Raw genomic sequence first — 25593 nt, forward strand, 5'->3', positions numbered from 1 at the left:
CAGCCCCAGAGCCAGCTGACATCTCTCTTCAGCTTTTAAGCTTTAATTTCAGCCAGTACCAAAAGAAAACACCAAAAATAAATAAATAAGGAGGATGATAGGAAAGAATGTGCATTTCTAAATCAAAAACTGTTTTTTGCAGAAATCTGCAATTAAAAAAAACTTTAAAAGCAAAGAAGAAATTTTCTGATGAAGCAAAGAAAAAAAAGCCATTGGCAGAGAAAATGCTCCAGCAACTGCTGATTTAGAAGCCCCTACCCCCAAGAAAAAGCACTGAACCAGAAAATTGGGTCAAAGAAAATTCACAGTATGGTGTCAAATCAGCAGATAAAAAAGTACTTGAACCAGAGTGATAGTACAGAGGTAGAGCACTTAACGTTCATGCTGCCAGAAGCAGTTTCTAATCCCAGTACCACACACAGGAAGCTCCCTGAGCACTTCCAGGAGTGAATACTAAGTACCACCTGAATTCTTCCCACCCTTAAAAAAATACTTAACAATGTAGTTCAAATAGATGTAAACCACAGAAAATTCAAATCAACAAAGGAGAGAGTGATGAACGAGGGAGAACTTTGCTGAGAACTTGTCTGTCCCATGTAAAATTTATCCTGATTAGAAATACATGCATGCTTGTAATGAGTGTATGGCTGCAAATAACTGAAGAGAAATAGAGCCCAAATTACAGATGGATTTCATATCAGAGTGGATCTAGCCTCTGAGATCTCGTCTAGAGGCAAAGGATCTGTACTTGTGGAGAATTGTTGAATAACATTGGGTTTTCCTTTCTCCTCCTACAGGGAGCTTAGGTTTATTGAGCTACTTCCACCACGGTGCCCCTGAGGCACACCCAATTCCATCAAGCACTAATAATCTTATATTGCTTTTCTTTTTCCTTTAGGTCACTTGCATGGTTTATCAATGTCTTTTGTATAGACACAGGAAGACAGTTTATATTATGCTTTTACAACATGGGAGTTAACTGACTCCAGACAATATTTACTCTGGGCATCCATCCATCTTGACTTCACTTAAGCCTCAGTTGCCCTTATTTCCTAGGATTCCAAAAGCAGGGTCCTGATGAAGGGACTGGATGGACCCAGGGCGAGCTGTAAGATACGTTGGCATGGAAAGGGCACAAGTTAAGCACCATAAGTATAATAAGTTAAGAGCATGGTCATGGAGCAAACTCTGTCATGACTCAAAAAGAAGTAACTGAATAAGGATCCTGCTGGGGTTACAAAAGATTAACCCGGCCTGAGGACGGTTGTCTGGAATATATAGTGAGATGTTCCCAGGAAGACATCTTTAAGCTTAATATATCTCTTATTTTGTTCATACAAAATGATTAGATATATTCTAAGAAGTAAATTTACTATGGATGTTTAAATGGATTACTAGCTGAGGAAAGGAGAAAGCAATAAACCCTGGATAAAATCCACCCTTGAGCACATCTCCTAGAAATCGAGAGTGCTGAACCCTCAGATGAGATTTTGTTCTTAAGTTAATCTCCTAGAACTTCCCCTGAAGGAGTGGCTTTACATCTGTTTGTTGTTATGACAATGTTCAACCCCACCTATGTGTACACCCACCCTTTATGATTTCTATATAACTATACTGTAAGGGGTAAGAGGAGTAGATAACTTTGAGGTCTACGAGGAGACTACGATGATGAAACTATGGTGACTGGTACTACAACCATAACTATGATTACAATTGTGCTGTAAGGGAGACATCAGACTATGCTGGGGAGAAAGAAGAGAGAAAAAAAAAAACTGTCTACTGACAAGAGGCCTTGTTTCTTTTCTTTTCTTTTCTTTTCTTTTTTTTTTTTTTTTGGTTTTTGGGTCACACCCGGCGATGCACAGGGGTTACTCCTGGCTCTTCACTCAGGAATTACCCCTGGTGGTGCTCAGGGGACCATATGGGATGCTGGGATTAGAACCCAGGTCGGCCGCGTGCAAGGCAAATGCCCTACCCACTGTGCTATCACTCCAGCCCCTTCTTTTCTTTTCTTTTCTTTTCTTTTCTTTTCTTTTCTTTTCTTTTCTTTTCTTTTCTTTTCTTTTCTTTTCTTTTCTTTTCTTTTCTTTTCCTTTTCTTTTCTCTTCTTTTCTTTTCCTTTCCTTTCTTTTCTTTCTTTTTTTAATAATGTAAGAGTACTGATATTTGTTCAGCCGTTGGTTAAGCTGATTGAATTGGACATGAACTCCACATTATTTTTTTAATTGTATCAAATCATAGAGGGAAAATATATATATATATATATATGTGTGTGTGTGTGTGTGTGTGTGTGTGTGTGTGTGTGCCTCTCGGAGAGCCTGGCAAGCTATCGAGAGTATCCCCCACACACAACAAAGCCTGGCAAATCCCCTGTGGCGTAGTCAATATGCCAAAAACAGTAACAATAACAGGTCTCATTCCCCTGATCCTGAAAGAGCCTCCAGTCGTTGGGAAAGATGAGAAAGGAGAAGCTGCTAAAATCTCAGGGTTGGTCGGTGTTGGCGTGGATGCGGGGAGAAAGGGGCTCTTCTTCACTGCTGGTGGGAATGCCGACTGGTTCAGCCCTTTTGGAAAACAATATGGACGATTCTCAAAAAATTAGAAATTGAGCTTCCATTTGACCCAGCAATACCACTCCTGGGAATATATCCCGGAGAGGCAAAACTGTATAGTAGAGATGGCATATGTATTTCTATGTTCATTGCAGCACTGTTTACAATAGCCAGAATCTGGAAAAAACCAGAGTGCCCCAAAACAGATGACTGGTTAAAGAAACTCTGGTACATCTACACAATGGAATACTATGTAGCTGTCAGAAAACATGAAGTCATGAAATTTTCATATAAATGGATCAACATGGAAAGTATCATGTTGAGTGAAATGAGTCAGAAAGAAAGAGACAGACATAGAAAGATTGCACTCATATGTGGAATATAATGTAACTGAGAAGTACAAGTTGGCAACGATGCAACTTCTGGCAGATATCTCTCTGGATTTAGTTACTAAAATACTAAATTACAGAAACCCAAAACTGAGAGGCTGCTAAGTGTGGTCACTCGACCTCATACCTCTTCATCCTCAGCAATGGAAAACAAATTATCTAATGCTTCCTTTTCAGCAGGTCTGACTTTAGGGGAGAGACTCTCCAAACAATAATAGTGAGTTTTGTTGAAATATTGTATGCAATCAAAGTGAAAGTAAAGTGAAATTTATTAGTTACACAGGCGGGGGGGGGCTTAGGGTGGGGGGGCTAGGGGCGTGGGGGGGTTAGGGGTGTGAGGGGGCGGGGTGGAGCTATACTGGGATTCTTGGTGGTGGAATATGAGCACTGGTGAAGGGATGGGTATTCGAGCATTGTATAACTGAGATTTAAACCTGAAAACTTTGTAACTTTCCACATGGTGACTCAATAAAAAATTTAAAAAAAAAAGAATTAAAAAAAAAGAAAAAGAAATAAATAAAATCTCAGGGTTGGGACAAACGGAGATGTTACTCACACCCGCTCAAGTAAATCAACAACAAAGGGATGACAGTGATACAGTGATACAGTGAATTGTATCACTGTGAGATAGCATTACAAAGTTTTCAGGTTTGAGATTCAGCCATGCAATGATGAAACACCCATCCCTCCACCTGTGCGCATTTTCCATCACCCACATCCCAGTCCTCACCCTGCCTCTATGGAGACAACTTCCCCAATACTCTCTCTCTCTAATTTGGGGCATTATATTTGACTCAAAATTTCTCACCACCATTCAAGGCTACCTGCCAGGGGGCAGTTGCTAGATAATTTATTTTCCATTGCTCATTTTAAATATCATGAGAGTTCGCATGGCCACGATTGTAAATGTAAATTTCTAGATTGCAATTGATTGGGTTCCAGAGACATCTCTGTATGGCACTAATCTATTTTGGGATTTGATTGGGAGTCTCTGGGCCAGGGCTGTTGGTACGCTAAGGTGGTGCCTGGAGGCAAATTGTGGGCATGACAGTCAGTCTAATGGGCGGGTAGGGACTCAGAGAGGGACAGCTCAAGTCCTCCATGCCACTATGCGGCCTGGAGATTTAGTCCTGGAACCCGCATATGGGGGTCGGGGGTGGGAACTTGTTTGTGGAAGCTCTTGGTCTCTGCGATTCCATCTGGAATAGGCGGGAGAGTGCACCTGCTCCATCTGGGGTGCCCCAGTGAAATTGGCTCAGCATAAGGCCCAGAGAGATCTCTGGCGCTGTGGTGTCTTCCAGGACTTGCTGCTTTGTCTCTGTGCCAGGGCTGTTGGTGTGCTAAGATGGCACCCAGAGGCAAATTGTGGGTTTAATAGCCAGACTGCTGGGCGGGCGGGTGGGGACCCTGGGAAGGACAACCCGGGTCCCCTGCTGCTCTGCAGCCTAGAGATTCAGTCCTGGAACCCGCATACCTGGGCCTTGCTTGTGGAAGCTCTTGGTCCCTGGGATTCCATCTGGAGTAGGCAGGGAGGCTGCACCTGCTCCATCTGGGGTGAGACCCTGTTTCTACATTCCCCAAGTCCTTTGTCTTTCAGTCACTGCGAGACGACCAGTGAAACGGTTTTCAGCTACCGAATGCTCTTGTGCCCCGTGCGCCTCTACGCCTTTCCTTGAAACTCACAGGGAATCTTTCATACAAGGTTGAAGAATCCACAGCTGAGGAACACTTTTTAGTTTTGGCTGTGTTGTAGCAGTAAGGATTTTACAGAAGCTGGCAGGGAGTCTGGCTGTGTTCTCTTTGAGCGTATAGATGGTGCTCATCTTGCTCTGAAAATTTAAAAATTCTGAACTGATGGGATAAAACTTGAGTCATGTGTTCTGACAAGGAAAAGTAAAACAAAATTCAAATCACATTTGAACACTGTCAGTAAACCTAAGCAGAGGCTAAATTTTACTTCAAAAAATTTCAGAGAAAAGTTAGTCAGAAGCTTTGTCCGTCCTACCTCATATTGGTTATGAAAGTGTGATGAGGAGCCAGAGATGGTACCGCAGGTAAGGTCTTGCATGTGTGTAACCCGGGTTTGGCCCCTGATATTCCACACGGTGTCCTCCAGGAGTGATCCCAGAGCACAGAGCCTGGAGTAAGCCCTGAGCACTGCCAGATGTGGCCCAAAATACAAACTAAAACCAAAGATGTTGTGAACCCTTGTGTAGAACTTTGGAATATTTTATGGAGGTTGTATATGAAAGTTACAGATTTGGAATTGTACTGATAGATTTGAGAACTCTGTCCTGTGCAGACAGAGGGACAGAGACAAATAAAGTGAAAGAAATAGAAGTTGACTAGGGTGAGCTCCTCTGGTGAGGCTGGGGTAAGGCTGCACCTGGGAGAGGCTAAGGGGACTTTTAAGTTATCTTGGGTGGGAAAAGGGGAGAAGGGAACAAAGACCAGTGGAATCTGTGTGCTTGGTCTGGCCTGATATCTGTAGGGGACGGATGTGAGGAAGCATGGAATGTAGCCTGGTGGCTTCCTGTCTTCTGCGCTGGGTATAGGATGATCTTTGATTCTCAGAATGTCACTATTTCATCCACCAGCTTCCATTTAATCCAGAGAAAACCTTACATACCAATGGTCTTGATTGTATAAAAGGGGGTAAGGAGCAATTTCTCTAGCTTCTTTTGGTGGTAATAGATTTGTAACTTTTAGGGGCTTGATTTGCTTGTGTGGGAGGTCAGTTGGTGACCAAGAGTAGGGTAGAGGAGCAATCAAAAAGATATCTTTATTAAAATTAACAGCACTACTGACAGGGACGCAAATCAGACTTTTAGGCTTATTAAAAACTATTCTAACTAAGTCCATTAGAATACATCTGTTCAATCATTCTGTAGGACTAGAGTGTGATTTCTACAGAGGGCAAGTTACAAAAACATAGTTTTCTCTCCACCTTCACTTTAAGTTTGCCTGATGGATTAACAAACCTGGCTTGTTCTTTCTTATAAACACAGCAAGATTGGAGACCTCTCCATTTGGGATACCCTGTTATTTACTGAGAGGTCCTGGGGGTTGGCTAAAGATAGTTGATACACCAATCACGAAAATCACGAAATCCCGTTGTTCGTCGAGTTGTTCGAGTGGTCTCAGTAACCTCTACATTAGTCCTATCCCTGAGATTTTAGAAGCCTCTCTCTACTCGGCCTTCCCAACGATGCCACATTGGAGGCTCTTTCAGGGTCAGGGGAATCAGATCCAGCTAGTTACTGGCTTTGGCATATGGATACACCATGGGAAGCTTGTGAGGCTGTCCCATGAGGGCAGGAAGCTCTCAGTAGCTTGCCAGTTTCTCCCAGAAGGTAAAGTAGGTTTTAAGATATCACTTCTGGGAGCTTGCTTTTAAGTCTCTGGCTGTTGGCCGTTGATGGGATTACACACACCTGGGTTCCTCTCCTGGTACCTTCATGCATGAGGCCTGTCCGAACGTGTGGAGAGGGGCCTTGAGCATGGCTGTGGCTAGGTTCCGGTGGTCTTCGGCTGCTGGGAGCTCTGCTCGAGGCGGGGAGGGAAGCTGGAGCCCGTCCTCTCCGAGGGGCCCTGGGGAAGACAGCCAGGCGTACGGGCAAGAGACTCTCTGCCGATACACCAATAATGGTATTAATATTTACCTGTCACCTGAAGGTTACCAAACTTAGCCATTGTGAAGATGTGAAAATCAAGTCCGGTGGAGGCGCCATCTGGAGCCCCACAACTGGGCTTGGGAAGAGCTGGTTTTTAAGCCCAGAACATATGGGACACGGCCAAAGCTGTGTTAAGAGGAAATTCATAGCTCTACAAGCATTCCTCAGGAAGAAAGAGCGAGCCCACATGAGTAACCTAATCGCACAGCTTAAGACCTTGGAGAATGACCAACAAAAGGAGCCCAATCCAGGCAGGATTGAATCCAGGCTGACCACACATAAGGCAAGTGCCTTACCCACTGTATTTTCTTTCCAACCTGAATAAATATCTTTTATTTCTAAATTTATTTAAACATCGTGGTTTACAAAGTTGTTCATAGTACAATTATTTTGGGCCAATTCCACCCCTAAGTGTGACCTTCCCTCCACCATTGTCCCCCCAACTCTCCAAGCCTGTCCCTTTTGCAGGCACAGAATAATTTATTTTATGTTGCTTGTTACAACAAAATAATAAATAGTATCATCAAAACTAATTCAGTAAAAGAAAATCTGTGAAAATTGCTATATCTCACAGTGGTATTATTAAAGTCATTGTCTGAGGATTACTGAGGTGATTATTGCTAACTGAGACTTCTGTCTTACTGGTTTTTTACTGATTTAGCTTAGTGGCTTCTATGCTACTTTCCCAGCTAATTTGTTGTTCTTCTGCTGTACTGTCAGAATTGTGAAAGTTTTGCAGCTGCTCAGTCCAGCATCTGCGAACTGGCTTGGCGTTTCTTAAGATTAGTAATGAAAAACGGGTTAACGTGAGCTATGGGATGTGACTTCCTCCCATTTTTAAAGGGGTAGCTTTTTCCTTATAAAGTTCTAATAGTGATTTTATTATTATTATTATTATTATTATTATTATTATTATTATTATTATTGTGATAGCACAGCGGGTAGGGCATTTGCCTTGCACGTGGCTGACCAGGATTCTATTCCTCGGTCCTTCTCAGAGAGCTTGGCAAGCTACCAAGAGTATCCCGCCTGCATGGCAGAGCCTGGAAAGCTACCCGTGGCATATTCAATATGCCAAAAACAGTAACAACAAGTCTCACAATGAAGACATTACTGGTGCCCGCTCGAGCAAACTGATGAACAATGGGACGACAGTGCTATAATTAAAATGAGATTGTGGGCTGGAGCGATAGCACAGCGGGTAGGGCGTTTGCCTTGCACGCGGCCGACCCGGGTTCAAATCCCAGCATCCCATATGGTCCCCTGAGCACCGCCAGGAGTAATTCCTGAGTGCAGAGCCAGGAGTAACCCCTGTGCATTGCCAGGTGTGACCCAAAAAGCAAAAAAAAAATAAAATAAAATAAAATGAGATTGTTTTTCAAAATTTCTTTCCCTTCAGTTTCATGATTTTCATCATGTTTCATGATTTAGAAAAGCCATAGATTTCTGTGCATTGATTTTGTAGCCTGCCACTTCACTGTACAAGTCTATTATTTCTTGAATTTTTTTGTTTTGTTTTAGAGTCATTAGGGTTTTCTGAGTAAAGTATCATGTCATCTACAAATAGTGAGTTTTACCTCTTTTCTGATATGCGTGCCATTTATATCTCTCTCTTGCCTGATTCTTTTTTTATTTTATTTTTTATTGAATCACTGTGAGATACAGTTACAAAGTTTTCATATTTGATCCACTACCAAACCCCCGCCTACCCCCCTCCCACTCTCCCTCTGCCTGCGTTGCCTACATTTTTCACTTTACTCTTTCCTTACTTTGATTACATTCTATTTTCAACAGGGATCTCACTATCATTATTTGGAGGTTTTCCTCCAACAGTTAGACATGTTGGATGGCATCAATAGATTGTATGTTTTCATTTTCAGAAAAGGTTTGGAGATGTCCCAGTCCCGCATCCCGGATCCATTTTAGTTGCTGCTCATTGTCGCCGGGGCTCCATCTGGAGAAGGTGTACCGGCTGTACCTCCTCCGTCTGGCTCCCCGATGTGGCTGGACGAGTCTGGGGTCCAGAGCATTCTCCGGCTGCGTTGCTTACCGGAACGCCCGGTTTCTTCTCTGTTGAATGTGGCAAGATGGCGCCGAGGGTGGGTCAAGGGCATGACTTCCGGCGGCTGGGGCGATCTGGAGGCTGGGCTGTCTTGCCTGATTCTTATGACCAGGACTTCTGATTATTTACTGAATAGCAGTGGGCAACCTATTTTATGTCTGATCTTAGAAGAAATGCTTTCATATTTTTGCCATCGAGTACAGAATTTGCTGTGGGCTTGTGCTAAATTTATTTAACTATGTCAAGGAAAGTTTCCTCAATATCATTATATTGGGAGTTTTTATCATGAATTGACATTGGGGCTTCTTAAATGCTTTCTCTTCATCTACTGATATACTATTTTTATTTTTACTTGTATTGAAATGGCATTTTGATTTACTTGCATGTAATAAGTCAACCTTGTATTCATGTAATAAATTAGACTTGATCATAGTTTATGCTTTTTTATGTATAGTTTGTTTCCATTTGATAATGTTTTATTGACAGTCTTTGCATCAGGGATATAGTTTTATAGTGTTCCTCTTTTGGTATTATCTCTGCTTTTTGTATCAGAAAAATGTTTGCCTCATGGACATTGTAAGAATTCTTGTTTCTTCAACTTTCTGAATGAATCTTAAAATGATTTCATGGATGTCTTATAAATGTTTGGAAGAACTCACTAATAAACACATCTGGTACTGGGGCTTTATTTCTGGGGAAACTTCCCACCCTGCTCAGGTCTTATTGCTGTCTTTGTGCTCAGAGTGGTGCTTGGACATCCATATGTGGTGCTGGCAGTTTTAGGAAAACTGGGTGAGGAATATTCACAGCTAGTGTCTTTCCTGGGAATATATATTCATTAATTTTGGTTTGGGGACCACACTCAATGGTGCTCAGAGTTACTCCTGACTCTGCCCTCAGGTATCACTCTTGACAGATCTTGTGGAACCATATTGGGTGCATTGGATCAAACCCATGTAAACTGCCTGCCAGGCAAGCACCCTACCTATTGTACCGTTTCTTCAGCTCCTGGGGAGACTTTTTTTTTTTTCTCAAAACCACTATATTTTTTCCATAGGGAGAATTACATTATCACACAACAGAAGAATACAGATATGTGTAATTTATCTTATTCTTTCTATTTCTCAGTTTTTGTATGGATCTACTAACATAAGCATATAAAGTTTTACTCATATTAGTAATGTTCAAATTCTTAACATTTATCAGAAATAATATATTTCAACTGCTTTTAGCTGCTACTTATTTTAAAAATACATATTACACATTCTGTGAAAAATTTATAAATTTGGCTAATGCAATAAAGTATTTTCCTGTTCTGAATGAATATTCTGTGTGTTCTATGCTAATGACTATTAGCTGATTTAGAATTTTTTTTTTAGTAAATTTATTTATTTTTAATTAATGAATCACCATGAGGGTACAGTTACGGTTTTATACACATCTGTGCTTATGCTTCCCCCATACAAAGTTCGGGAACCCATCCCTTCACCAGTGCCCATACTCCACCACCAGTAAACCCAGCATCCCTCCCGCCCTCCCCGATCCCATCTCCCCCCACCCCACCCTGTCACTGTGGCAGGGCATTCCCTTCTGTTCTCTCCCTCTAATTAGCTATTGTGGTTTGCAATAAAGGTGTTGAGTGGCCACTGTGCTCAGTCTCTAGCCCTCATTCAGCCCACAACTCCCTTCTCCCACATGGCCTTCGACTACATTATAGTTGGTGATCCCTTCTCTGAGTTGCCCTTTCCTCCTGGGGAGACTTTTGATTGCTGTTTCAATTTCTTTAAGTAATTGGCCTGTTCTGGTGCTGCTTCTTCTTGATCAAACCTTGGGAGGTTGTATAAGTCCAACATTTATCTATTTCTTTCAGGTTCTCCTTCTAGTTTCATGGCACAATGGCTTTCAAAGAAGATCCTTGAAATTCTGTGCTATCTGTTGTGATTCCTCCCCTTTTATTTTTGATTTGGTTTACTAAGGTTTTCTTTCTTTGCAGTCTTGCTAATTGTTTGTCAAATTTTTTAATTTTTTACAGAACCAGCTCTTTGTTTCATTGATCATTTTGATAGGTTTTTTTTGAGAAATCATTTCATTAATTTCTGTTCTAAGTTTTATTATTTCTTACCTTCTGCTTATATTGGGTTACTTCTGTTGGTTTTGTTCTCTCTCATTTGAGATTTTTCATCACATCTTGTGTTGTTTTTCAGAGGTTTCATGCAGCCCATCTTGGAGTTCATTGATTTTTGGGTCACACCCAGTGATGTCCAGGGGTTACTCAGTAATTACTCTTAGTGGTGCTTGGGGGACCATATGGGATGCTGAGAATTGAACCTGGGTCGACCGCGTGCAAGGCAAACGCCCTACCCATTGTACTATCGCTCCGGCCCTAGAGTTCATTGATTTTTATCCTCAGCTGCGGTTCCTCTATTTCCTAAGATCTTCCATGAAGTTTTAATTTCTTCACCTACCAAACTTTTTGGTTCTGTTACCTCTGATTGTATTTTTTCATTTTGGATCTTATGCTTTACTCATTTTAAAATTTAGTTTGAATTCAAGTAATTCTGCATATAATAAAATAATACAAACCACTACAATTAATTTTTTGTTTGTTTTTGTTTCGGGGCCACACCTGGAAATGCTCAGGGGTTACTCCTGACTCTGCACTCAGGAATTACTCCTGGCAAATAAGATGATGCAGATTGAACCCAGGTTGGCTGCATGCAAGGAAAATGTCTTACACTCTGTATTGTCTCTCTAGACCCAAATCCCAGTAAATATCTTTTTTTATATAATGTAGGAGTACTGCTATTTATTCAGCCATTGATTAAGCTGATTAAATTAGGCATGAACTCCACATTTTTTTTGCAGAATGTTAATTTTATTTTATTATTTTATTATTATTTCCCCCTTTTTATTGATTCACTGTGAGATACAGTTACAAACCTTTCATGTTTGAGCTTTGATCATACAATTATCAAACACCCATCCCTAAACCAGTGCACATTTTCCACCACCAAAATCCCCAGTGTTCCCCCCACCCCACCCCGTTCCAACCTTTGCCATGCTTATGTGGCAGACAATTTTCCCCATACTCTCTCTCTCTACTTTAGTTACATTAGATATTTCAATACCACTCAAACCTGCTGAAAAGGCAATGATAGACTATTTGTTTTGCATTGCTTGTTATGTATAGAATATAATGTCCAGGAAATTCTGTGCCGTTCTCTTCTGGGAGTTTAGTTTATAGTCACTGGCTGTTGATGAGATTATCCGGCACTGGGGGCAGTTTGTGGGTGTGACTGCCAAGTTACTGGAAAACTGGAGATGGCGGGGGGGGGGGGGGGGGGGATGGGGGGAGGGGAGGCCCAGTCCCGATTCAAGAGGGCTTGGAGATCTCAGTCATAGGTTCCCACATACCTGGGTTTTCCTGCCAGTCCACTCTCAGGTGAGGTGCATTCCATCTTGGGTGAGGCTTGTCCGAGCATGTGGAGAGTGGCCTTGGGCATGGCAGTGGTTGGGTTCTGGAGGTTTTCAGCTCCCAGAGTTCTGCTTGGGGCAAGGAGGGAAACTCAACCTGCCCCACTCTGAGGTGGTCAGGACATTCTGCAGTGCTCTTCCAGGGGCTTTAGTTTATAGTCTCTGGGTCTTGGCTATTGATGAGATTTCATGGTGCTGGGGGCAGTTTGTGGGTGTGACTGCCAAGCTACTGAAAGCCTGGGGACCTGGGGGGAAGAGACCCAGTCCCAATCAAAGTGGGCTTGGAGATCTCAGTCACGGGTTCCCACTTACCTCTGTGCTGCTGGCCATAACTGCATTTTTTGATCTCTTTTGAGATTTAAGGGTCTCTGAAATAAGGCAAAAAAATGAGCTTATATAACAGAGCCAGAGGTGGTTTGTGGGTGTGGCTCCCAAATACCTCTTGGCCATTTAATTTCTTGGTAAACTTGGCCCCAAGTTGTTGGGGTCTGGCCACAGGCACAGCAGCAATTTTTGGGTATCTGGAAGTCCGAAGGCACCATCAGGCTGCTGATGCACTCGCCCCATGGGTACAGATTGACCTGCTGGTGGCACCACACCCCACCCAGTAAAGTTCCTGGAAAAACTAGCACCAGGAGTGGCTGCTGCTCCTGAGCATTGCTTGTGAGGAAAGGTGAAAAAATTCTAACCGTTCACTGTATGTCTAATATCATCATCAGCTATATGTGTGACTTTCTACTATTGTTTTCCTACCAGCCCTCCCAAAAGCTATTGCTGCTTAACTCAGTTTTTTTTTTATCTGCTGTTCCAATTCCTGGCCATAAAGATAAAACGGTTGAAAGTCACTGAGATATAATGACCCACAGTGACTAATCTCTTTATGTCTAATTCTCCAAAGTTACATGCAAGGTTTGCTCAGGATCGAATGGCAGCAGGTGGATGAAATAGTGACGTTCTGAGAATCAAAGATCACTCTGCCCCCAGCGCAAAAGACAGGACTAAGGTCCCAACTGGTGACAGGAAACCACAGGCTGCATTCCGTGCTTCCTCACATCCATCCCCTACAGATAACAGGCCAGGCCCAAACACACTGGTTTCACTGATCTTTGGTCCCTTCTCCCCTTTTCCTTCCCAAGACAACTTAAAAGCCTCTTTAGTCTCTCCCAGGGTAGAGCTCTACCCCTGTGTCTCTCAAGGTTCTTAGGCTATATCTGGGAGAACACCCCAATAAACTTCTCCTATTTCCTTCACTTTATTCATCTCTGTCCCTCTGTCTGTGCTGGACAGGGTTCTCAAATCTATCATGATGGTGCCCAAAACCCAGTCCTTACTTCAGTTGCAGACACTCTTCCTTTTTCTCACCCTGGTCCACACACCGATTACCACCACTTCCTGGACTCTGGACTGGCCTTGATAAATCTCAATATGGCCCCTCAGTCTGTTTTTGTCCCATGACCAATTCACGCTGCTGCTCTGCATCCTGAATTCTGGCCCTGCACCCTAAAATGGTAGAAATCTTGAGCTCAGGTAAGAGTAAGCCTCCATCTGGGAAATTGGAGCAACCAGGGATGCTGCTTGCCCCTCTCTTCCTTATTGTTTTTTCTCAGTGAAATGGGACCAGAAGATGTTCTCTCCCTCTCTAATCACCACCATTTTCTGGGAGTATCAAGCAGTGCTTGACAAGTCAAGCACTTGCTTGAGCTTTCTCCATTACTGATTGTACCTTCCTGTGATTTGGTCACGTATAGATTCAGATGGGGAACCAAAAACCAAAAACTAAGCCTGATACCCCTGTGGGGTGCCTCTTGTGTTCACTGAACACACTTGATTTGCTGGATATGCAACCCAAGCGTTTAATACATTTCTGTAATGTTGTTTGTCCTCTATATTCCTTGGGTGTTAGTCTTAAGTGGCCTGAAAATGAGATTTTTTTCTTTTGGGGTCATACCCAGTGATGTTCAGGGGTTGTTCCTGCCTCTGCGCTCAGGAATCACGCCTGGCAGTGCTTGGGGGACCATATGGGATGCCGGGATATCGAACCGGGGTCGGCCGCGTGCAAGGCAAACATCCTACCCACTGTACTATTGCTCTGGCCCTGAAATTGAGATATTTGACTATTCAACCTCAATGGCCCTTTGAACTCACTGCCAATGCATGGATCAGTGGGGAAAAGTACCTTATATTCAGGCCTTTCTCTCCTTTGTACTCCTGTCTTTCTCTTTCCTGCCCCTCTCTCCTCTTACCTGTCTCACCTTCCAAGTTCTCTGTACTGGTGACATTCTGCTTCCACTCCAAACCCCTCCACACCCCCTTCCTCCTGTTCTCCCCTGATATCTTCTCTGTTCCCTATCCACACTGTCCCCCTGCTCTCAACTGTCACCTGGATGACCCTCCTTCCCGGACTAGGTTTCTATCTGGGCTCTTGGATTGGAGTTGATTTGGTCGCCCTTGACCTTGTTCTGAACCTTGTACAGAACATCTATTTCTCTCCTGTGGAGACCTCCATCCTACCCTTACAGGCTCCTCACCTCCACCATTTTCTGGGTTTTGTTAAGTTCTAAGATAAGTCCCTCTGCTCCCTTGGGCAGCCTTGTAATGTCCCTCAAGACCCTCGATTTGGTCCCAGATATTCATCCCAACTATTTTATCCATCACTACAACAGCATTTGATCCCAATATCCTCTGGGTCAATCAATTGGCCTAGAACTGGGACTCTTGACTACTCCATATTAACCAGTCTAAAGGCTACTACCAACATCATGGCAGGTGGAGAGAAATCCCTTATGTTCATGACTTCTTACCTCTGCACTCCTGACCCTCCCTCAAGACCTGTCACCTTCCCAAGTTCTTGCTTGTGACATGACTGTCTCCTTCTGCCACTCTGCCGACTCTCGCAGATGATAAGTCTCCCCCTATTTTAGCACCACCATCTCCTCCCCACTCTCTTATCCTGCCACCTTCTCTACTGCTCAACTTTGGACTTCACGGCAGAAGACTGAGATGGCCCAGACTCGTCCACCCCCAATCACCTTCAAGGAGACTGGAGTAACAAGAACTGTGCATCCCTCCCCCCAAAATCTGCCTTTTGCTGACTTAGTTGCCCTTGACCTTGTTCTGGTGTGCCAGCTTTAGTTTGCCCGTTCTAGTTTGCCGGCTTTTATACAAACAAAAACACCTTCTTGACCCAGTTTTCACCTAAAAGCAGACAGGGAATAAAGGCTGGTGCAGGTTAAAAAAAAAAGTGACTCACTTTATTCCCCTAAGGTCTATCTAGAAAAGGGTGACTTTCACACTCTCTCTCTCCTGCCCCTCTCTCATTTTCTAAGCTCTCTGCAAGGTCCAACAAGCTTAAAACGTAAAACTTCCTTTACTAATCCCTCTAGCAATAGCCACTAAGGCAGCCTCCCCCTATGTCTGATAAGAAAATACTAACTAGTTTTGATGATCTGACCTTAATGATCAGTGCCAGTGTGTGGACCCGTGGAAATATCTTATATTCAGGCCTTTCTCTCTTGTGTTCCTCTCTCTCTCTCTCTCTCTCTCTCTCTCTCTCCCCTCTCCAGACAGTCCAGACAAGCTCTCTGTTACTTATGATTTTCTGTTACTCCTGCCACCAGCTTTTCCTGACAGCTTTTCCTCTCCTACAGGGCCCTCCTGATGTGCTTCCCTGCACTTTTGTCCACTCCATGGGGTCCCTGTGTGCTTCCCCCCAGCCAACTCCACTGAGCTTTAATTTATCCCCACAGAGCTTCCTGGGGCCTCTGCTGGCTCTAGCCTTCATCTCCTCAAACACAACTGTGGTGGCCACCACAGCCTCCACTCCTTCTGCCACCAATTCCAGATTCCAGACCTGATCCCTCCTCCTCGCTGCCACCTGGGACCCCTTCTCTCTCCTAGATTTATTGAAACGCTGCCAGATGGCGTGCTAGGGAAAGCCAAAAATGTTAACTTTTGTGTTTCAAACTCAGTAAAATCGGTGCTTTTATAGAAATTGGAAATCCAGAGACAATGACATAGCCATAATTTAGTTTGCCGGCTTTTATACAAACAAAAGCGCTTTCTTGACCCAATTTTCACTTAAAATCAGGCAGGAAATAAAGGCTAGTGCAGGTTACAAAATGTGGGACGAAATTTCCAAATCGGTGGACAGAATTACATTTTGTTCTGGGGTCTGACTGCCTCTTCCTTTTTCAGTCCACATTAGTTTCCTCCCTGCCAGGGTCAGATAATAAACTGGAGGAGATCAATCGGTTAACTGTATATGTATGTGCATCTTTGTGTGTGTGTGTGTGTGTGTGTGTGTGTGTGTGTGTATGTGTGTGTGTACCACCCCTCTGTCTATAGTCAATTCATCTGCTTCTCTGCGTGTGGAACACCAGAATGTTAGAGCCAGGTTGAAAACAGTAGAAATCCTTAGACCTGGGCAAGCTGCATCATCATGAGAGCTCAGAAGGAGATGCAACCCAGCAATTTAAAAAGTTTAGGTGTTTTTGGACCTTGTTAGACCAGGGTTAAACATAGGTTTCGCATCAGAATGCGGACCCTACAGAGAAACTGAAATTCTCAAGCTAAATTTCTTATTGGAAAAACATTACATGGTTACTAATACTTGAAATTCTTTTGAGCTTCAGAATCTGGACTATCTAGAAAGGGCTGCAGGAACTAGAGCCTGAAACTAAAGTGAGATAAGAACTCAGAGAATGCAAGGCATTATCAATAAGCCTCAGCCAATTTTAATGAAAAATTAGGCTGTTTTCATAATGCCCAAAAGTAGAGAGTATGGGTGTAAAAAACTAAAGCTCGCCAAGGGGCATGTGCACCGGAGGGCTCTCCGGGCAGCTCTGTCTCACCGCCCACGTTCGGTGCTCTGGAACCGCTGTGTGTGCTGTCGGTCAAGGGCAAGCGACGGAAGGAAGAAGACCAAGCCAGTTGCTAATTAGTTACCGTTTATTCAGTCTTCCATCTTTCTCATCTCCCACACTCCCAGCTCCGGCCTCTCTCTGGATAAACTCCAGCCTCTCTCTTCTCTAGTCTCTCCTACTTCTCTCTCCCACCTTGCCCTCTAGGCTATACCCAGCCAGGTAGCAAAATCAACATAAGAAAGCCCTTCCTGACTCTTAAGGTTTTTTCTTTTCCTTAGTCCAAACACTTATTAACATCTTAATACTAGTTATTTTTGTATGGACACAGCAAGAGATACATTGAGGCTTGCAAGGCAGCTCTCCTAGCAACATCTTGCCAGAGACTCAGACCACAGCACTCAGGCCAGATTAATCATTCCTCACCCTAGCAGGGTCCAATCTAGTTATCACTGTTTGGATCATGACAACATTTGTCCATGATCAAGCTCTTAACTTATAGTTAAGCATTAGGCACTTTGGCCAGGCCCATCTCCATGCCAGGTAGCATATAACTCACCACTTGCCCTGGGTCCGTCTCGTCCCTCGTCGGGACCCTGTTTTTGGGGGTGCTAGGAAGTAAGGGCACCTGAGGCTTAGGTTGAGAGAACAGATGCCCGGGAGGAAAATATCATGTAGAGTCAAATGACTCCCAGGTTACAAAAGCATAACATTTGCTAAGTCTTCCTGTGTCCATACAGAAAGGACATTGCTCTGAATAAACTATGCAAAGGACTCAAGAAGAGGAAAACAATATTTACAAGTCAACAGAACACTAAGAAAAAAGCTACATATAAACAAAGAGGAATGGGAGCACCATAATGGGAGTAACCCAATAAATCTAAACTACCTGAGGCTTTGTTATCCTACATATGGGGAACATTGTCTGCCATGGAGGCAGGGGGAGGGTGGGAAAGGGGGGGTATACCCAGGATATCACTGGTGGGGAATGTGCACTGGTGGAGGGATGGGTGTTTGATCATTGTGATTGTAACCCAAACATGAAAGCTTGTAACTATCTCACAGTGATTTGATAAAATAAAAGAAAAAAGAAAAAAGAAAAATTAGGCTGCTTTACAAATAACTAAGATACAAGAACTATTGAAATCAAGTCAAAGGTTTTCTCGTGTTTCATAAAAATTGATGTGCTTCAAATGTTTTCTTATGCTGGTATGTCTAAACATACATGTTTGTTTTGTTTCTGCATTGGATAATTAGAACATATGACCTAGAAAATCTTATGAGTTGAAATAACTGTGGTACATAAGAAATAGTTTCAAAAAGTAATGGCTTAGCTTAAAACATGGGTCTCTAGAGTTATGAAATTGGTTGCAAAGCTTTTATCCTATCAGAGCTTATGGATATCAGGCTTTCTTCCTGGAATTCCGACCAGCTTCCGAATTTCTTACTGCAGGAACAAGTGATTCCCTTTATGTTTAGGCAGCTAGGAACAACCCCTATGGCTTTAGTGACTTCTGAATTTGGGTAGGGTGAAAAATATGAGAAATGACAGCAATTAATTTTTTTCAGATTATGTTGCTAAAGTGCCCAGTACATGAAAATGCATGCTATTATTAAGATAACTTTAATATAAGCTTTGTGACAACATCTTGACCTTAAGAGAACTTTATCCACAAGAATGAAATCCTTACTGTTTCATGGTAATATTTGTGAGTGTATTTTTTTTTTTTATGTTTTCCTAGAAATCAGAATTCTAAAGAGAGAACTTACCCCTGCCAGGTTCACTGCTGCCATTGCCACTGGGACCCAGGGACTGCCAGTGGGTCCATCTGGACCAGTGGGGCGAGGGCACCAGCAACCTGATGGTGTCTTTAGACTTCCTGATACCCCAAAATCACCTTTTCAGAGCCTACTGGACAGCCAGGTATGAGACTGCAGTGACGTGACATGCGGGGCCTTACAGGATGGGGGGGTGGAACCGGCCCCCGACCCCCACCTCGACAAGGCAGAGTTGCTGCCCACAAACGGCTCCTGGCTCCTGAACAGCCATGATCCCAGAGGCACACAGACAAATCTTAGAATCCAGTGGCTTTTGGCAGAAATGCATCTGGACTGAGCATTAAACTACGGTGCCGTGCCACCCTGGGTGGGGAAAGGTGTTTGTCCCTTCTTTTTTCCCCAACGGCGCGGTGGCCTTTTCAGAGCCTATTGAACAGCCAGGTATGAGACTGCCATGATGTGACATTCGGGGCCTCATGGGATGGGGGTGGAACCAGCCCCTCTCCCCACCCTGACAAGGCCCCAAGTCACCATGCACGAATGGCTCCTGGCTCCTAAATGGCCATGATCCCAGCGGCTTTTGGCAGAAATCCCTCCAGATGTATTACTAAAATATCAGATATCCAAAATCATCATATGCTCTTCAGAATCAGCAATAGAAAACAAATTATCTAATGATGCCTTTTCAGCAGGTCTGATTGTTGGGGAAAATTCCAAATAATAATGGTGGGTCTTTTGTCGAAATATTGAATGTGATCAAAGTGGAGAGAGAGTAAAGTGGAAATCATCTGGCACATATGCAGGGGGAGGGGTGGGAAGAGGGTATACTGGGATTCTTAGTGATGAAAAATGTGCACTGGTGACGGGATGGGTGTTTGACCATTCTATGACCAAGACTTAAACTGGAAAGCTTTGTAACTGTTCTCATGATGATTTAATTAAAAAAAAAAAAGTACACGGGTCGAGGGATGGGTGCTGGATGATTGTATGACTGAAACCCAATTATGAACAGTTTTGTAATGATCTATCTCATGGATATTCAATTAAAAAATTTTAAAAATGTAATGTGAAGTTTATGCCCAATTCAATCAGTTTAATCAATGGCTGAATAAATAGCAGTACTCCTACTGCTATTTAAAAAAAAAAAAGTCTGGAAACAGACAGTGTCAGCAGAGAAAGGAACCCATATTCACTGTTGGTGGGAATGTCGTCATCTGATGCAATCTCTAGTGAATCTCAAGAAAGTTGGAATGGAAAAGCTTATAAAAGTTAAGGATTTTTAAGTGGGATTTAATCATGATTCATCCATTTACCTGAAGTGAAAAAGCAAAGTTCTATATAGTTTCTAGTGGGGAGAAGGAACACCAAAACACAGGACTTAGACAAAATCTACAATTGGAACAATCTACAAAAAGAAATTCTGCAATTAATTTATTGAATTCACTTCATTGCCAGTCAATTTTCAGGGTTCTATTACAATTCCTACTACATTAAAAAAATAAACATAAAAAGTACTCTAAAAATTACTGTAAAATACAGTAACATTACATAAATCCAAAGAGCTTTCCACATATGCAAATCACAACATCTAAAGTCTTTCATTCTTTCAATCTTTGGAGCCAAAAGACATTCTACATGAAGCTAAAGACACGTCACATGTCTGTAATGCAGTTTTAAGCAGTGTATCTTTTCTCTCCTTCGTGTCTCGCCTTATGGTACTTTGTGTAATCATTGTAGAGCTCCTTAAAGACATCTCTCACTCCCGGATGCAGTGAAACCCGTAAGAACTGGATATCGCGCTCAATGCAGAGGTCCAAGATAAGATAAATGCCTTCCTGCAGAAGACTTTTCACTGCTGGATACAAGGTAACCTGGGGAAGGAAGATACATCTTTATAAGAGTAAATGGGCTACTATAGGGCTACTCTGGGAAGATTTTAAAAGAAATTTTAATTTTTACTCCAACCTGAGAAAACACATCCTTTAAAAAAAAAAATCATGATGCAAAAAAGAGAGAAAAAAAGAAAAGTGCTTGCCATTGAGGCGGGTTTGGTGGTAGGCAAGTGACAGGAGGCAAACTGGGGACATTGGTGGTGGGACAAGTACACTGGTTAAGGGATGAGTGTTGGAACATTACATGAATATGCATGTTCATGAAACCAAATCATGAACAATTTTGTAACTGTGTATCTCATGGTAATTCAATTAAAATAATTAAGGGGGAAAAAATCGTGCAGCTTGCTCTTCAAGCCCATGTTCTCCCTTGAAAAAGTATCTCAGTTGCTTGTTTCTATGTTTCTTTGCTTGTCTGTTTTGACTCCGGAACAGCCTGTGTTCTCTCTTGGACACACACCTTTTGCTTTCTCTCCCCTCATATCTTTCTAAAGAAGTTTCAATATAAACTATCTTACAACACCTACATAATCAAGTTGTATATCATCTTAATTTCAAGTCTAAATTTTTTTTTGGAAGGGGGGGGCATATGTTTGGCTATACCCAGTAATATTCAGGTTACTCCTGACTCTGAACTCAGAATCACTCCTGGCAAGCTATGGAGACATAGAGTACTGGGGATCAAATCCTGGTTGGCTACAAGCAAGGCTAGCTCCCTCCCCCACTATACTATCGCTTGGCTCTAAATTTTTTTTTTTTTTTTAGGGAAATAGAAGCCACTCATGCAAACAAAAATCTGGAGTTAAGCATCACATGGATAAGTTTCAATAAATGATTCTATGTATTTGCCAATATGAAACTTAAAGACAAGTCTTTAGATTTGAAAAACCTTGTAGCATGAGTCACCTGCATATTACATTCTTCCACAACTCTGATCAGGGTGAAGCTATACTAACTATGGGATAATGGCACCAACAGTTACTACATTCTGAATACAATACTGTCCACTATACCCTTTTCCACTCCAAGCAAGAGAGACAGGCAGACTCTGATGTTTTCCAAACAGATCGCTGATTACTAAATTATCAATTAGATCTCATCACCCATCTATGTGATTTATGACTACCAGTGAATTTTATTTCTGTCAACAATAGCACACAGGTCCTATATTCTCAAATAACCTAGAAAGATTGAACTGGACCCTAAGCATTCCCTCCCTAAAACTCTAGTTTTAACTGAAACTGACAGTCACCTTTTAGCAGAGTAGGCAGTCCACTTCAAGCCAGGCTGTATTAGGGTCTGGGGAAGTTTTGTTTTTCGGGGTATTCTCTGTGTATATGTGTGAACCAAGACAGTTTTTATCAAAGCTTAAAGATGTCAAAGGAGAGAAAGAGAAGTACTTCTACTCAGGTTTCAGCAGAAGCTGGTACTTCAGAGCAAACTGAATACCCCAGCAGCTGAAATGTAAAAGCAGTAGGAAGGATAGCTGACAGATCTGGGATTTGGCTAATTCTTTATCAATGTCCCGATGACCCGGAAGTACTAATGCCTCTCTAAAAAGTTTCTAGTGAAGATATATTTCATTGACTAGAAGTCTGATGCTCCAAGAGTATTACTGAGAGTTATACTTCTAAAGAAGAGATTTGCTTCTGTCTGTACAATGTTGCTCCAATTCAAAAACTCTTGACAATTTGAACGTGCTGAATTTTACTACTCTAAAAATGGTGAAGAGGATTCAAAAGACAAATGGTGAAAGAATATGCCTTTGATTTCAACTGTAAATCATTAGGGAATAAGAGGTAAGAAAAATAAGAGGTAAGAATAATCTTTAATTTTACTGGGAGGTAAGGAATTTTTAAGTTGATTGCCATTTACTCAACCATCATTCACCAAACAAGTTCAGTCCCAAAGATAAAAAATTTATAAAAAAAAAAAAAAGGATAAAGAATTTTAGTTGCACAACTGAGATCTGAACGTAGGCAGTCTAAAGCAGCCTCCAGAGCCCACATTCTTCACAATCCCTTCCCATGGTGTCTCAGATAAGGAAGTACAACCTAGAGCACAGAGTTCTGTTGAGAATGAAGGCCAGTCATACTGACCACATAATCAAGGCCAGGGGACAGCACAATAAACTAGAGTGCATGCTTTGCATGCAGGAGGCCTGGGCTTAATACCCAGCATCACACATATTCTCAAGTGCACAGCTATGAGGAGCCCCTGAACACTGCACCGAGAATGGCCAAAAATGGAAGCAAAGAATACACAATCAATTCCCATCTTTATGTCTAAAAGATAAAGATGGGGAACAAAAAAGAAACAGGGTCAAGAGAGATGGCACAGGCGTTAAAGCATCTGCTTACATGTGGTCAAACCCAGCACTGCTGGATGTGGCAAAAAAAAAACACCAAAAACCACATAAAACACAAAAACAGTCAATTCCTGCAACATAAGCAGGATAAGAGTACTCTGAGCCACCAAAACTAAGGGAGAGTTGTAAATCTGATCTACAGATAAAAGGAAAAAAAGGCAACAGTACTCATCATTCTCATAATACACATTCCTCATGACACATTACTGCATGGTGAAGACAGGCTCCGCAGGAACTTCAGCCTCTTTTCACAAATGCTGCCCAGAGCCCCACTCCTCAAAAATAGTAGGGGGGAATGAAAAGGAAATTAAGTTACACTTACTATCTAGCATATAAAATAAAAGGGGCCGAAGTGATAGTACAGCAGAGAGGGCCTTGTACAAGACCAACATGGGTTCTTCAACATCCCATATGGTCCTCCAAGCACTGCCAGGAGCACTTCCTAAGTACAGATCCAGGAGTAGACCCTGAGCATCACCAGGTGTGACCCCAGAACAAATAAACATAAATAAAATTTTAAATAACTCTCTAGTCTAGACAGATTTATGGTTTCTCAGTGGAAGCCCCTAACACAAATGGAGTATTTTTTTCTTGCCAAGTTAAAAGTAAATGAATAATTCTGGGATACTACAGTTGCCTTAAATGATTACCCAAAACTCTGGCTTTCAAGAGTAAAGTCTTATAAACATATATGGCCTTATGAAATTTTGTATCTAGCATATTGACATTCTATTATAATATGACTATTAACTATTGGCATTCCATTATAAAATGACTATTAACTATTGGACTATTCAAAAGTTAAGATTAACAGGGACAAGTATTTTGTTTAACCTAGCTAACAAACTTACCAGTATCTCTCTGTCATCTACTTTGAGTGCCTGAGGTAGATTTAAAAAGAACCCAAAAGTAGTTCAAAAATTCCCATAGTTCAGAAACCTGAAAACCCTTCTTTCCAATGAGCCTAGTTCACTGGAAACTCCTGCTATTGGACCTGGGTAGGATTTCATCTCAATTACTACTAATGAAATGAACCAAAACAGTGCCAGGAATTTTGTGCTTGAATATGAAAAGGTAAGTTACTGGGCAGCTCCTATAGACCAACCAGGTCCGCAGCCCTTTGAACATCACTTGGTTTATTTCTCTTAATAACCCTGCAGGGGTACTGACAAACACCAGAGGCCCAAGCAGCCCCTCATCACAGTGAGCAACTGAAATATTACCGGCCACCTGGATGAAGAGGCACTGGGTTAAGAAGCCCTGCTACAAGCATCAAGAAATGAAAGCAACAGGGAAGACAGTTCTGTTTACCTTGTGCACCTCAGTCAAATACTGGGCCACCATGAATGGGGAGAACACTGTGAACTCTTCGGCTTGGGCGGCAATATGGCTGTACATCCTCTCCACCAAGCGGGCACACTCTAGGATCACTGGCAGGTCATCCGTGCTCCCTGCAGAAGAAGCCTGTTGATTAGGCAAGTCCCGAGCATTTCAGGTATAGTTATCTATTTCTGTCAAACCACCTACTTTCCCTCAGGATGTCTTCTTGAACAGACAGGGAGTTATGTCCCTTATATTTTTGCCAATAACAAAGGGGGAAAAACTTAAATATTCAAGAGTCCATGTTGTTTTTTTTTAAAAGCCTAACTATAATAATTTTGGGTTTTGGGGGGAGGGCACAATCTGGCCGTTCTCAGGGATCACTTCTGGCAGTGCGTGGGGTACCATATGTGGAGCTGGGAACAAACCTGGGTCAACACTTGCAAAGCATGCGCCCTACTTACTCACTGTAGCATCACTCTGCTCCCCTACCTATGATAAATAAAATACAGAATATATTATTTTGGTTCTACTTTGGGGCATGAGCTTGGGCTTGGGATGAAAACATCTGAAATACAGTGGTGGGACTGGTGTTTGAATATTAAATGTAATCAAATATTGTGAACCACTTTGTAAAATAAAAAAAAATTTAAATATTAAAGGACAAATCTAGACACTAAAAGCTGATCAATGCTGGAGCTGGGGCTAGAAGGACAAATGAACAATCCAAGTCTTTAGGGCAAATGCAAATGTTCTGTACTAGGGCCAGAGCGGTAGTATAGTGTTGGATATCAACCCTAAGTGTTTTAGACTTCATCAGTGAATTGTCCCTTTTCCTCCTCCCAGAGAAGCTTATTGTGTTCTTGCTAGCATCCCTAGTTCAGTTAAAGTTTATCTTCAACCTTTCCTTTGTATGTTACCTCTCATTGTCACAATTCCCCAAGTTAGTCTTGACTACTTAGAAGCCAAAACTTTCTGGTAATTGTGTGCTTTGTATTTGAAGTGCTGTGTATTGGTACCTGCTTTTCTATTTCCCCTATATCCTTTTAATATTTTACTATAGAGCGATGTTCTTTGGTTAAAACACAGAAAGACCATTAATACTTTTCTCCTAATAAGTGGGAGTTGATTGACTCTGAAATACATCTACTCCCGGGCATAATTCACTGTATCACTGTCATCCCATTGCTCATTGATTTGCTTCGGTGGGTGCCAATAACATCT

At 42.2% G+C, this 25593-nt stretch overlaps 1 protein-coding gene across 1 annotated transcript in view; it reads right to left on the reverse strand.

Moving 5' to 3' along the window:
* Nucleotides 1–20195: 20195 nt before the first annotated feature.
* Nucleotides 20196–25593, reverse strand: part of URB2 (URB2 ribosome biogenesis homolog) — a 34607-nt gene continuing 29209 nt past the window's right edge. Inside the window, exons 10-11 of the mRNA XM_055146715.1 lie at nucleotides 24361–24500; nucleotides 20196–20660 (exon numbers count right to left, since the gene is read on the reverse strand). Coding sequence (XP_055002690.1) covers nucleotides 20463–20660; nucleotides 24361–24500 — 338 coding nt within the window. The 3' untranslated portion in view covers nucleotides 20196–20462. The remainder of the gene's footprint in view (nucleotides 20661–24360; nucleotides 24501–25593) is intronic.

Source organism: Sorex araneus, chromosome 9, assembly GCF_027595985.1.
Source record: "Sorex araneus isolate mSorAra2 chromosome 9, mSorAra2.pri, whole genome shotgun sequence".
Classification (NCBI taxonomy): Eukaryota; Metazoa; Chordata; class Mammalia; order Eulipotyphla; family Soricidae; genus Sorex; species Sorex araneus.